Here is a 12547-nt window from a genome sequence, read left to right as displayed (position 1 = left end):
TTTTTTTTTTTAGTTAATTTTTAGACTGTTTCAGGATTTAACTCAGATCAAGAATCCACCTGTCCTGCATTCAACACTGCCCACTGTGGGAAAAGGTATTTTCCTCTAAGTTGTCTTTACTTTCTTTCCTATTTATGTAGTACTCCCCCCCTTTTTTTTTTATAACATTAATATACTGAAACAGGATTTTTTGCCTTCTATCACTAATTGATATGAATTTATTATTTCATTCCCTTTAAATTGTATAGTCCTAGTTTTCCCAGTCTCTAAATTTTTTTCAAGGCATAATTATGACTACTGCCCTCACCAAAATTGTTTGTACTTTAAAGCTCAAGCAGGATAATTGGATTCAGTACCATTTGTCCACAGCAGAATCTTGGCACAGAGCTTTACTAGCCAAATGAAAATACAGATCTGGATGTTCAGGCTGTGCACAGAGCCGCTCATATTAGAAGATCTGCAATGCTGTTAATTCTGAACTGACATATGTTGGGGATGGGCCCTTTCCCTGAACAGAAATAAACCTACACTAAAGCAGATAGCTGTGATAGAAGAGCCAGAAAGCATGACTATTAGCTTCAGTACCTTCTTGTGCTACAAAAAAATAAAAATAAAAAGAAAAGAAGAAAGCAAGGTCTTCAATATTCAACTTCCTGCAGAGCACAGGACTGAAGGTTAAAGTGTACTTTCACCTGAGGAATTAATCCTGCAAGCAAAAATAACAAATCCAAACAGATTAGGTTGTTTTAGCTAATTTTTCAGATTCTAAAAATTGAAAGCAAATGTCTAATTTCCATATAGCCAAAGAATGAAGTTTCATGTTACGTTTAGTCAAGATTTCCATTATTTTGATAAACTACTTAACCACCATTGTCATATTTACAAAAGCCTGAAGCATACCAGCAATATGTAGATCAGAAACATCATGCCAACTTACTTACACATGGAAACACGTACTCTGCTTTACAAACCACTTCTGACTCAGTCTGTCAAAACATGACACTTAAAAGTGAAAAATTACACATATCAAAAGAATGAAGTCTCCTTCTCCAGTGTTAATACCACACCATGAAAACCCAAGTGTTTATGCCAGTATGTTCTAGTGCAAGTCCTAATAGTTTTGATAAAGCAATTTTTATAAAACTTTTTTCCCTTCATCTGCAGGAGTATATGGACTGTAGTAAGCTCATCCTTCTCATCCTTTTAGCGCCTGACAATTACTATACTGCAGCTTTACAGTCCACATTTCAGAATAACTGTTTCAATACACTTCGAAATCAGAACAAAAACATTAATTCTAGATTTTGATGCCTCAAGTCTCACTGCATCTTTCTTAAAATTAGCTCATCGCTAATAAATATTCTTGGTACGGTCTGAACCATCTACTCCCAGAGACGGTTCAGACCAGCAAGTTTTAGAGGCAGCTAATGTAAAAATACAGGAAAAACTAGCTGATTTTCATACACCCCGAAGCTGGTAAGAGAAAAAGAAACAGAAGTAATATTTACTAACCACTAGAGCTTGGCAAGTCATATACCTGTACGTCAATAAGCAGAAATCTAAGTATCTTAGTAGAATTCCAAGTTGTTTAGTATGAAGCAGAATCACTCTGCTAATCAAGGAGGATGGAAAAAACCTCTTCCCACTGTAACAAAAAACACGTTTCCTCACTGGAATATTAGCATCAAAACCATTCATATTCTAGTAGCTCTTTAGCAGGAGGAGTAATTCTTTTCCTTTTCCATATAAAAGTGGATCTTAATAGCTATTCAAAAAATTAAAACTTTTTTTCCCCCTTCATTGTCTCTAAAAGAAACCCTAGTATCCATGAAACATACCAAACCCTTTTCTCCCGATTTTTACCATTAAGACCTATATTAGTAACAAACCACTGTCTTAGATCTCAGTTAGAACATGATTCAGGCATGATAATTTAAGAAAGATATCCCTAACCTTGCCCTCAAGTACAGGCAGCAGGTAAATTCTGAAAATAAGTTATGAGTAACAATTCTAGAACTGGAATTAGCACTGCCAACTCACAATTAGTGAAGCCAAAGATAAACATATCTAAACTGAATCTCAGCACTGAATCATCTTTACCAGTATCAAATAGTCACACACAAAATTAAAAAAATGTATCTAATTAATGCAGGCTTGGTTAAAAAAAAGGATTGGGGGGGGTACTGTGTATTACATGCATTGTTGTTATATCACATTAACATTCCTCACCTAGAATATGACAATTTCAGGTGGTACGACAACTATTTGGCATTTCAAAACTGGTTTTGATTTTATTATGCTCCGTATTTCAGTTCAAGTTCTTATATAAACATGCATTCTCATTAAATACTAGCACATTGGTATAGAAAAAACAGGCTAGGTGAACTTTTTCTAATGACAATTTCCATTTGTAGCAGAACTTGAATAGTGGAATACTAAATAAGAAAATGCAATATGCTTCTTTAAACTCTTTTCCAGTTAAGATAATGTTTTAAAGTTGATTTTAAGAGACTATGAGTTTATATTCAATGTAACCAGACAAACAAAGAATGAAGGTGGTTTTAATGCCACTAATCTAGTGAATATCCTAATCCACCTCATGCAGGTATTTTCAATGTCATTCAAGTCAGCAGGAAAAAAATAAGATGAACCATTCTCGCGGATGGATGCTGCACTATCAACAAAAAAACCCTTAAGAGTAAAGCTATAGGTAACGCCAAATAATTGCAACAGAAAGTTTGCATGAGTTACCTGGGTTTAAATTTTGAAATGTTACTACTTAGAATCTCAAGAACTTCAAATACCTTTAAAATGACCAAGCCCATTCAGACTTTCAAGCTAGTTATTGAACAGTCACGACTTAAGGCTAAGAATCTTTTTAGGTAGCCATGATCTCCCTTCATTTAAAATTTTATTTTTTTAACAAGTTAAAATATTTCAGCGTTGCATTCGTGCAAAGAACCTTGAGAAACTGATTTCAAAATCTAAAGTCTTTGCAAAATCAAAAATCAGGACTCAGAAGTCTTGTAATGGGAGTCACATACAGTGAACTAAAATCAAATGGTGTTCAACAGACCTCAGCTGGAAAGCAACACAAAAAGTAGTAACTGCATGTCTACAGCATTTTGGGAAAAAAGCGTTTTGGGAAGAAGACTAACAAGCAGAAAGTACCAGGTACTTGCCCTACTACTGCCTTCTCCACTCAAGTACAAGCTCCACCCAACTTCATTCTCAAAGTAGGGCTTGAAAACAACTTCTTTCCTGCAAGAGCAGGGAGAGAACATGCCCACACAATTACAGAAGAGGGACACATGATTTCAGGATTTCAAGAATGATTGTAAGAATGGTTGCAAGAATGACTGCAAATAACAACAAATGTCACTTATTCAGTTATTACCTATAGGATCATAAATACAGACTTCTCAGTTGGGTTTCAAAAGAAAAAGAATATAAAATTAGCTATTGGAATATTTCAAGTTGTATCAGAGTCTGATCTGTATCTGTCACAAGACAGTCCAAATAAATAGGAGGTATCATTTGAATTTTTTCCTGCACAGGGCCCACAAACAGTGCTTAGTCCTCCTCTCTTGTACCATAAGCAACATCAAAAGCAGAAAATAATTTTACCAATGAATGTGAAGCTACCACTCATTCTCTTTACACGAACTACTTACATTAGACAAACTTAAGTGAAGACACAGACCTAGGCAATCTCCCTTTTCACAGTTTCTTAATCCATCACTGCCAGTCATCAAGAAGCATGTGTAAGGGGAAAAACTACTTCCTTTTTCTCAGTTCAATGCATTTAATTCAACAGTGTCTAGCAAAAATCTCTGCATTTAACATATAGCTCAATATGCTACAGAAAGAAAATCTGAGGAAAAAAAAAATTTAATACCAGTAGATTAGCTGGTTTTTACCTTGCCTCATCAGCATTAGCTGATGCTCATGTCTAGCTGCTTCCATCTCTGCCTCTAGTTTCTCTTTGGCTTCTCTAATGTTCCTGTCAACCTGTTCACGCTGTTGCTTTTCCATCTCATCAAGAGCCTTCCAACGTGAAGCATACTCAAACTCAAATGTTCCAGGTTGAGCAAAACGCGGAGGCTGTTCTCTTTCCCTAATAAAAATTTTGCAGTTAAAATGTACAGAAGGACACATTTCGATCAACAGCTGTAACAGCCAAAGAATTTCTGAACAATCACTTCAAGTGTAGACCTGACTTTAAATCAGGTTATTATGACGTAAACCAGTTTGACAACGCTTAATTTAGCTGTTAAGGTAATATAAGTAACCTGAGCAGAGAAATTTTCCAAATAAAAATCTGTTCAATTTATCTAATTTTAAGATAAAAATTCATATTTATAATGGTATAAAATATTAAGCTGTTACACTAGATTAGCTGTTCAGCTTTCTAAAGCGGTCAATTCATACAAGCAATTAAGTACATACAACAGCTTACTGAACAGCTCAGAGTATCAGTAAGAATCTTTAAATAACGGAGCCACGGTTTTATCTTACATTCTAGCAGTGAACACTGTAACACTGCTATATTTTAAGTGTTATTCTGCAGGTTTACCTGCTTAACAGAGTAAGTGTTTCAGTTTCAAGCAACATGGTTTTTAAATGGTAATCACATCTCAAAATCAACAATTATTCTTTAATGAGATTATGTAACTCTTCTTTCACCTTGTGCTCAAGACTTTCTTTTATGCTCAAAATTTTATCTGAACCGTAGAAGCTGCCAAGATTTACATCCCACTGACTTTACAAAGTTAAGGGGCTAATCAGAGGACATAATGTCTGTGGGTGTACAAATCTCTGCAGAATCAGATCACACCCCAAGTCACAGAATCAGAGTGGTTTGGAAGGGATCTTGAAGACCACCTAGTTCCAACCCCTCTGCCATGGGCAGGGATGCCACCCAGGTTGCCCAGGGCCCCATCCAACCTGGCCCTAAACACCTCCAGGGATGGGGCATCCACAGCTTCTCTAGAGAGAGTCCACAAAAGAATATACACTGACTATCAATAACCTCCAATTGGTTTCTGTGGAGACCAGGAAACCATCGACTTTAATAAAACCACAGAAAGTTAAACTAATGATTCAAGTCTCAATTTCACTATAATTAGGAGAACTTAGAAAGGTCCTATCCAATCCTAAATGTCACACTGTTTTGTGTCAAAGAACAGTTCAGCTGGAAGAGACCTACAAAGACTGCAGAGTCCAACTGCCCAACAGGCGCACACTACACCGGGTGACAAACTGCCTGAATGGTAGAGCTCAAAGGGTTGTAGTCAATGGGGCTGTACCTGGCTGGTGTCACTAGTGGTGTTCCCCAGGGCTCAGTTCTAGGGCCAGTTCTGTTCAACACTTATCAATGATCTGGATGCAGGAGTGGAATGCATCCTCAACAAGTTTGCTGCTGACACTAAACAGGGAGGTGCTGCTGACTCTATTTAGGGAATGTAGGACATCGCAGAGGGATCCTGGCTTGTATCAGGAATAGTGTAGCCAGCAGGACCAGGGAGGCGATCGTCCCTCTGTATTCTGCTATGGTGAGGCTGTACCTCGAGTGCTGTGTTCAATTTTGGGCCCCTCACTACAAGAAGGACATCGAGGTGCTACAGCGTGTCCAGAGAAGGGCCTGGAACACAAGTCCTGTGAGGAGCGGCTGAGGGAACTTGGGTTGTTTAGTCTGGAGAAGAGGAGGCTCAGGGGAGACCTCATTGCTCTCTGCAACTACCTGAAAGGAAGGTGTGGGGAGCTGGCGGTCAGCCTCTTCTCACAGGTAACTAGTGATAGGACTAGAGGGAATGGCCTCTAATTGCACCGGGGGGGGTTTCAGTTGGAAATGAGGAGACATTTCTTCTCAGAAAGAGCAGTCAGGCATTGGGACAGGCTGCCCAGGGAGGTGGTGGAGTCACCGTCCCTGGGGGCGTTCAAGGAAAGGCTGGACATGGTGCTTAGGGACATGGTTTAGTGGGTGACATTATTAGCAGGGTGATGGTTGGACCAGATAATCTTGAAGGTCTTTTCCAACCTCTATGATTTTATGATTCTAGCAATTCTAATTGGAGCATTGAGCAATCAGCAACAGCACGAAGCTCAACAAAGGAAAACGCCGGGTGCTGCACCTGGGACAAAGTAATGCCAGACACAGGCACAGACTGGAGGGCAGCTCAGCAGAAAGGGATCTGGGGGTGCTGATCGACAGCAGGTTCAGCATGAGCTAGCAGTGTGCCCTGGGCAAACCACATTTTGGGGTGCATTACACAGAGCATAACCAGACAGTCGAAAGAGGTGATTCTCCTGCTATATTGAGCATTGGTGTGGCCCCACGTTGAACACTGTCTGTAATTTTGGGCCCCACAACATTAAAAGGATGTTAAGGTACTTGAAAGCATACAGAGGAGGGCAACAAAGCTGGTAAAAGGGCAGGAAGGCATGTCCCGTGAGGGGAGGCTGAGGACGCTTGGGTTGTCCAGTCTGGAAAAGAGAAGCCAAGAGGTGGCCTCACCGCTCCCTGGAGCTCCCTGAGCAAGGAGGTACAGAGGAATATGCTGGTCTCTGCTCCCTGGGATTCAATTGCAGGACGCACAGGAACAGCACAAGGCTGTGTCACGAGAGGTTCAGACTGGGCACTAGGAAAAATTTCTGCACCGTGAGGGTGGTCAGACACTAGAACAGGCTTCATAGAGAGATGGTTAATGCCCCGTGTCTGTCGGTGTTCAAGAGGCATTAGGACAATGCCCTCAATGATCTGCTTTAACTTTTGGTTAGCCCTGAACAGCTCAGGTGGTTGAATGTGATGATCCTTGCAGCTCCCTTCCAACTGAACTATTCTAATTCTGAATACAAAATGACACGGCACCTTTTTGTGGGAAGAAGTTACCTGACCTAATGTCTGGCTTTGCTCTTGGCTGTGTAAAATAAGCATACAAAATATTCCTTCCAATTACACAAACTTGAAATAAAAAATAGTGTATATTTACTAAGCTAACAAAGCAACTTTAACTTTATTTTAAAAAATTGATTTAACGCAACTTACTTGTGATATTGTTGTGTTTTTTGCATTAGCTTCTCTGGAAGCCCATCTTCATCATCAAATTGCTCCATTGGTTCTACAACAACAGGTCGAGGCGTTCTGGAAGAGAATTTCAGTTCAATAATTAAAACCGTAAAAGAAACTGTTCAAGATCTTGAAGATGCTCTCTAGAAAAAATAGCATGTTATCTTGAAGTCCTAAGTTTTGCAAATCCTTCTTAAATAATAATTTTTAAAACCAAGATTTGTTGGAAATTTATCTTTGAAAGTGATTATTGGTTCTGCACCCAAAACTAGCTATTTTACCTATAAAATACAATTTACATTATGTAGTCCTGTTTGTTGTGAAGTACAGGAATATTTAAAGATTTTTAAAATCTCAAAAACATTTTCATCAGAAAGGCAATGTGGTGACCATGATTATATTTGGAAAGGACCAAACCCAAATCAGAGCACTCACCCTATTCATACTTCCACAGAATATAAAGACTTAGTTTTGAAAGTTACTCTGCAATTAAAAAAGCTTGGTAATTAGTCATTATTTTTCCAATGATGATTAGAAAATGACTTCTGCATAAATTATTTAAAGCTCATTCTTTGACTTCTCAGTATCAGAGCAAGTAATCAAAAGCAAGTGTTAGCTAATGCAAGGATAGCAGAATATAATCCTGAACTGTATTAAAAAAAACTCTGTACCAGTTTTGGAAATACCCAAACAAGATCTTAAAATTGTAACAAAAGAGCTACAAAGCTGCTATTTTCAGAATGCCAGCTCTTAACATTTTGTTCCACACTTTAATGTATGGATCTTTTCATGGAGAAAAAAAAGTGTATTTTAACAACATGGACAGCTGGAAAAGAAACCTTTGGGTATTGAGGCAAATAAAAAAAAGTCTAATCACAGAGCACAACTTAGTAACTATTTTTCCTAAGATTATCTGCATGACAATTGCTGGCTGTTCTGGTATTTAAATGCAAATGATCTGTGGGGGTAACAAGCTGATGATTTAAAAGAACAATTTTAAATCTCTACATTCATGCTTCAAATGCCTCGTTTTGATGCATTTGGCCCACGATTTGAAAAAAAAATTCTAATCAGGCAAAGGAATCTCACCTAAAACGTGAAATTTCTGATTCTGAAGCAAAACATTAAAAAAATTGCATGGCAGCAGATTCATACTAATTATGATTGCAACTGTGCATTAAGGAACATGTCAGCCACTTAAGCAAGACAAAGATCAAGTACTTTTTACTCACGCAGGCCATGGTTAGATGATCACGTCCATCAAACAAAACTATCCAGCAGCTACTAAAACAAGACTACCCTCCCTTGTATCCTAGCTTCTTTTCCCTGCCACATCTCTCACACCCAGAATAGTACTCATGTAACTCTATAGCATTCACTGAACTAGATTAGTTGCCTGGTTTGGCTCACCATGCTTCCACCCAAATACTAATGCCAAGAAAATCCAGACAAGAACAAGAAGGAATCAATTGCTGGTGCCTATTGACAACAGAGACTTCCTGAGACTGAATTTACTATGCATCTACTTGGTCGGATAATCAGGATTCAGTTAAGTGACAAGATTTATGAGATTATCACCAGAAAGAGGAGTTTCAAACTTTTTTCCCCACCTGCAATCTCTTCACTTTTTGAGATGGTCAAAAATGAACTTAACAAAAACAACTGAATATTTTATGTTGATTCAGCAAGCACAAATGGCTTATGTAAGCATCAAAAACAGTTCTCAAGCAGTTAAAGAGATCAACAGCACAGTCAGTGCAGGAAGAGAAACAGAACTACATGTTCCCTGATTTGATGACAGCAAGCTTCAATGCTGTAGAATCACAGCCTTACTTTCTCAAACGATAAGGGTGGGGAAAGAAATGCATTCCTAAATATCTATCATTTCACACTGTCTCTAAGAAAACATTTGAAAATGTCACAAGTTAACGTGTGAAAGTACAGCCGTTAACAACTCTCCTCATCAAGTACAGAAATAAGAGATGTTAGAGAGAAGTGATGCAATCTGCAAGCTTGCTTGCTCTTCAAAGACTTCCAGAAACTGCCATCAACTTGTTCAAAAATTATTTAAAAAAAAAAAATTACTTATGGCTTAACAAGCCACAAATAAAAGTTGTTGATAGAAATAAACACAAAAACATTTTCCTGAGTTTACAGAAACGTCAGTAATGTAGTGTATTAATTTGCCAAGAAACAAAAGAATATTTTATCATATTGTTACTGGGATCAGAAAGAGTTCAATCAATGAAAATAAAGCCTTATTAGGAAAAGCCCTACTAAACAAGGAGGGAAAAACAAAACATTGCTATTGGACTCCAATACAGTAATTGAAAGACTTGTAAGTAGTCAGCAGAAAAATGTGGTTCTCCACACTAAAAAAAAAAGCCAGTGTATTTTCGAGTATTCATGTAAATCACTTGAATTTCTCACCTCATAACTTTCATCAATTGAAATAAGAACTATGAAATGCCCATGAATGTTTTTTTTTCACATTAGAAATACATACTCAACACAAATTCAAACAAAAACCTGTGAACTTACGTTGTTAGCAAGAATGCCCCATCACTGCATCTTTCTAGAGCTTTCCGTGCTGGAGGTTTTGCTGCAAACTCTACGAAACCTTTTCCTGTAGCTCTGCCACGATCATCTACTACAACAACAGCTCTTTCCACTGGCCCAAATTGAGAGAAAGCTTGTTCCAGCAGCTCATTAGAAACCACAGGTGAAAGATTCTTGACTGTTAGGGCAGCTCCATGTGTAGCAAATCGAATTCGAAGTGGTCTGCTCTTCAAAATTGTACCGTCAAGTTCTGCCTTTGCTATTTCAGCCAGTGTCCTAGATTCCTTTTTCAAGATATAAAATATTTTATATATTTTATTTGCAAACACAACAGACAGTGCTTTTGCATTGTTTATTTTTCCCCCAGAAAAGTAGCAGTTTTTCTTCCCTTAATTTGAGCACATTTGCATTAGGGTCATTCAGCATTCTTTTTCACCCAAAAGTTCCTAACCACGGAATGAAAGAACATGCATTTTTCATTCCCTGTGGTTTATTCTAAAACATGACTTGGATGTAAATTTTTGTTGCACATTAGAGGACTTAGATGCTGCTTTGGTAAAGGCTTTCAGTAGAATTGAAAACTTTACGGTTTTTCACATATACCTACTGAAGTATTTATATTCATATATTAGTTAACAACATTTTCAGAAGTTATACTAAAGAATCTAAAATGTTTTATTTTCTTTTTTAATAAATGAAAATATTATTTGAATGAAAAATATCACACATGCTCATTACTCTTGCTGGATGAACTCTAAATGGATTCAAAGTTCATCAAGAAATGAAATTACCTTCTTTGCTCATGTATTCATTCCTCTCACATTTATGGCCTTTCTGCACCAATATCCACAAGAAAAATCTGTCTCAATAGCTGCTTTTTTCTCATTTCAGAAATTCTTACCAAATGTTATACCTGCAAACCCTTGTATTTAAAGAACTCTTTAGATCATAGGCATTTTTCCAGTTCAACCAACTACATAAAATGTTAGAAAATAGTATATTCCCTAAATATAACAGAAAACGGACATTCAGATAAATACTATATCTAATCTACCTTACATATAAAACTGAGTAATATATGCAAATCTATCACACTTCCTCCAGAAAAATATTTCAGGTTGGGAGATTTTGTCGTGGTCAAAAGCATATAGCAAAATGCTACTTATCTTTGCACTTATCTTCGACAACCAAAAAGATACAAAATCCTAACCAGTAAAATATACAAAAAAATCGTAACCAGGTTCACCCAAAACACTTCAAGTGTTTAAAAACTTTATAGTTCTTTTCTCAGAACTAGATGAAACAGAGCCTTCTAAACATGGCAGTCATTAAAACTAATGCTACACATTAAATTGAAAATTTTAAATGCAGGATGACAAGCTTTTAGGATGATGCTTTTTCTGCATGGTTGAGATAATACTGATTAAATTGTATGAACCCTAAAATCTAGCCTTATCAGGACACAATTCAGACAAACGACGTTCCCAATTCTTTGCAATTTTGAAATTGTGTTCTTAGCGTTCAAGATGTGCAAGTAGTAGTATTTCAAAACAAACCAGTTCAGTCTTTAAAATTAACCGTGTTTTCATAGGCCAAACCTACACTCATAGTGAGCTGCACAGATTGAAATTTGTTTCGACACAAAGAGGTAACATTTCCAGTTCTGAAGTATGCTAAATGCTCCCAATTAAATAAATAAAATCTCTACAAATATTACATGAATAATGTAGATCTCACAACCATGTCTTCCTGTCACTGAAGAGTTACAGGCTGCAGGAGCACCCGTAGCAGCACCTAAACTGTAAACTGGTGGAAAAACCCTGAGAGCAGCCCCAAAAGCAGCAGGGGCTCCCAGCGGTGCCCTGGAAACCCGAAGGCAAGGGGCAGGGGAGGCTGCTCACAACGCAGGCCTCTGGCTTGGATGGATTGAGGCAAAGAGGGAACGGGAGTGGAAATCCGAGGAAGCTGAGGGAACAGCAGGAGCAGCAAAGGAAAAAACACAGCGGGGGGCAGCTGCTGCCTTCTTCCAGCGGTGAGGGGAGAGCGGGGAGCAGGGGGCTGGGGGTGTCCCGGCTGCAAAGGCTGGGTCAGGAAGCAACCCGCAGGGGCTCACGCCAACCCTCACCAGGCGGATGAAGCCGAAGCCGCGGTCCCGGTTGATGAAGACCTCGCTGGGCTCCCCGTAGCGCTCGAAGAGCCGCTTGAAATCCTCCTCGGTGATATCGGTCGGCAGGTTGCCCACGAACAGCCGGCAGCGCTGCGTGTAGCTCTTCTCGCCCGGCTTGAGGAAGCTCTTGATGTCGATGGTGAAGCCGACCTCCTGCTCTTCGTCTCCAGCCTCTTTACCCGGCACCAGCGCCATGGCGGCAGCCGCAGCCGCCGCCTCACTCTCCGCTTCCAGGCCTCGCAAGCCCTTCAGGCCGCCGCCGCCGCCCCCCACCATGCCCAGCGGCGCAGCCGGCGAGCTGTTCTCGATCCTCACTTGCTTTAAGTTGCGATTCGCGGCCATCTTCGGGGCCTCGCTCCCTTCTCGCTGGTTGATTCTCGGGGGACGCCGAGCCTGCCTCCACCTCCGCCGCCTCCCACCCGCAGCCGATTCAAAATGGCGCCGCGGCCGCCCTCGGCGAGTTGCAGCGTCCCTGAGGGGAGCCCCGCCCCTCGCCGCCGCGCGCCCGGCGGGGGCCGCGCATGCGCCGTGGGGCACGGCGGGGAGTGGGGGGCGGCTGTAATGGCCGCCGCGGCGGGGCGGGAGGGGGGGGCGTGCAGGGGGCACAGGGAAGGGTTTGTGTTGGAAAGGTGGTGGTGGCTTGCTTCTCAGAGGTGTAAAGTCACACGTTGTGTTGCTGGGGCACTCCTTGTAGTTAGGGCTGTAGTACAGGGCTATAGTACAGGGCTATGTTTTTCCCCACCCGCTTGTTC

At 39.9% G+C, this 12547-nt stretch overlaps 1 protein-coding gene across 10 annotated transcripts in view; it reads right to left on the bottom strand.

Annotated features, from left to right (window-relative positions):
• PSPC1 (paraspeckle component 1) overlaps positions 1-12249 on the bottom strand; it is a 64981-nt gene extending 52732 nt beyond the window's left edge. For 9 of the 10 annotated variants that reach the window (XR_010828377.1, XR_007157933.2, XR_007157935.2 and 6 more), the window contains exons 1-4: positions 11754-12249; positions 9611-9912; positions 7049-7144; positions 3921-4117 (exon numbers count right to left, since the gene is read on the bottom strand). Coding sequence is in view for 2 of the 10 variants with exons in the window: in XM_048047074.2 (XP_047903031.2) it covers positions 3921-4117; positions 7049-7144; positions 9611-9912; positions 11754-12137 (979 nt within the window). In the remaining 8 variants the exon portion in view is untranslated. The remainder of the gene's footprint in view (positions 1-3920; positions 4118-7048; positions 7145-9610; positions 9913-11753) is intronic. The other variant, XM_048047072.2, reaches the window with a different exon arrangement.
• Between the last annotated feature and the right edge of the window lie 298 nt (positions 12250-12547).

The sequence above is a fragment of the Anser cygnoides genome, chromosome 1 (assembly GCF_040182565.1).
Source record: "Anser cygnoides isolate HZ-2024a breed goose chromosome 1, Taihu_goose_T2T_genome, whole genome shotgun sequence".
NCBI classification, from domain to species: Eukaryota; Metazoa; Chordata; class Aves; order Anseriformes; family Anatidae; genus Anser; species Anser cygnoides.
This window is presented reverse-complemented; position numbering and strand designations above follow the sequence as displayed.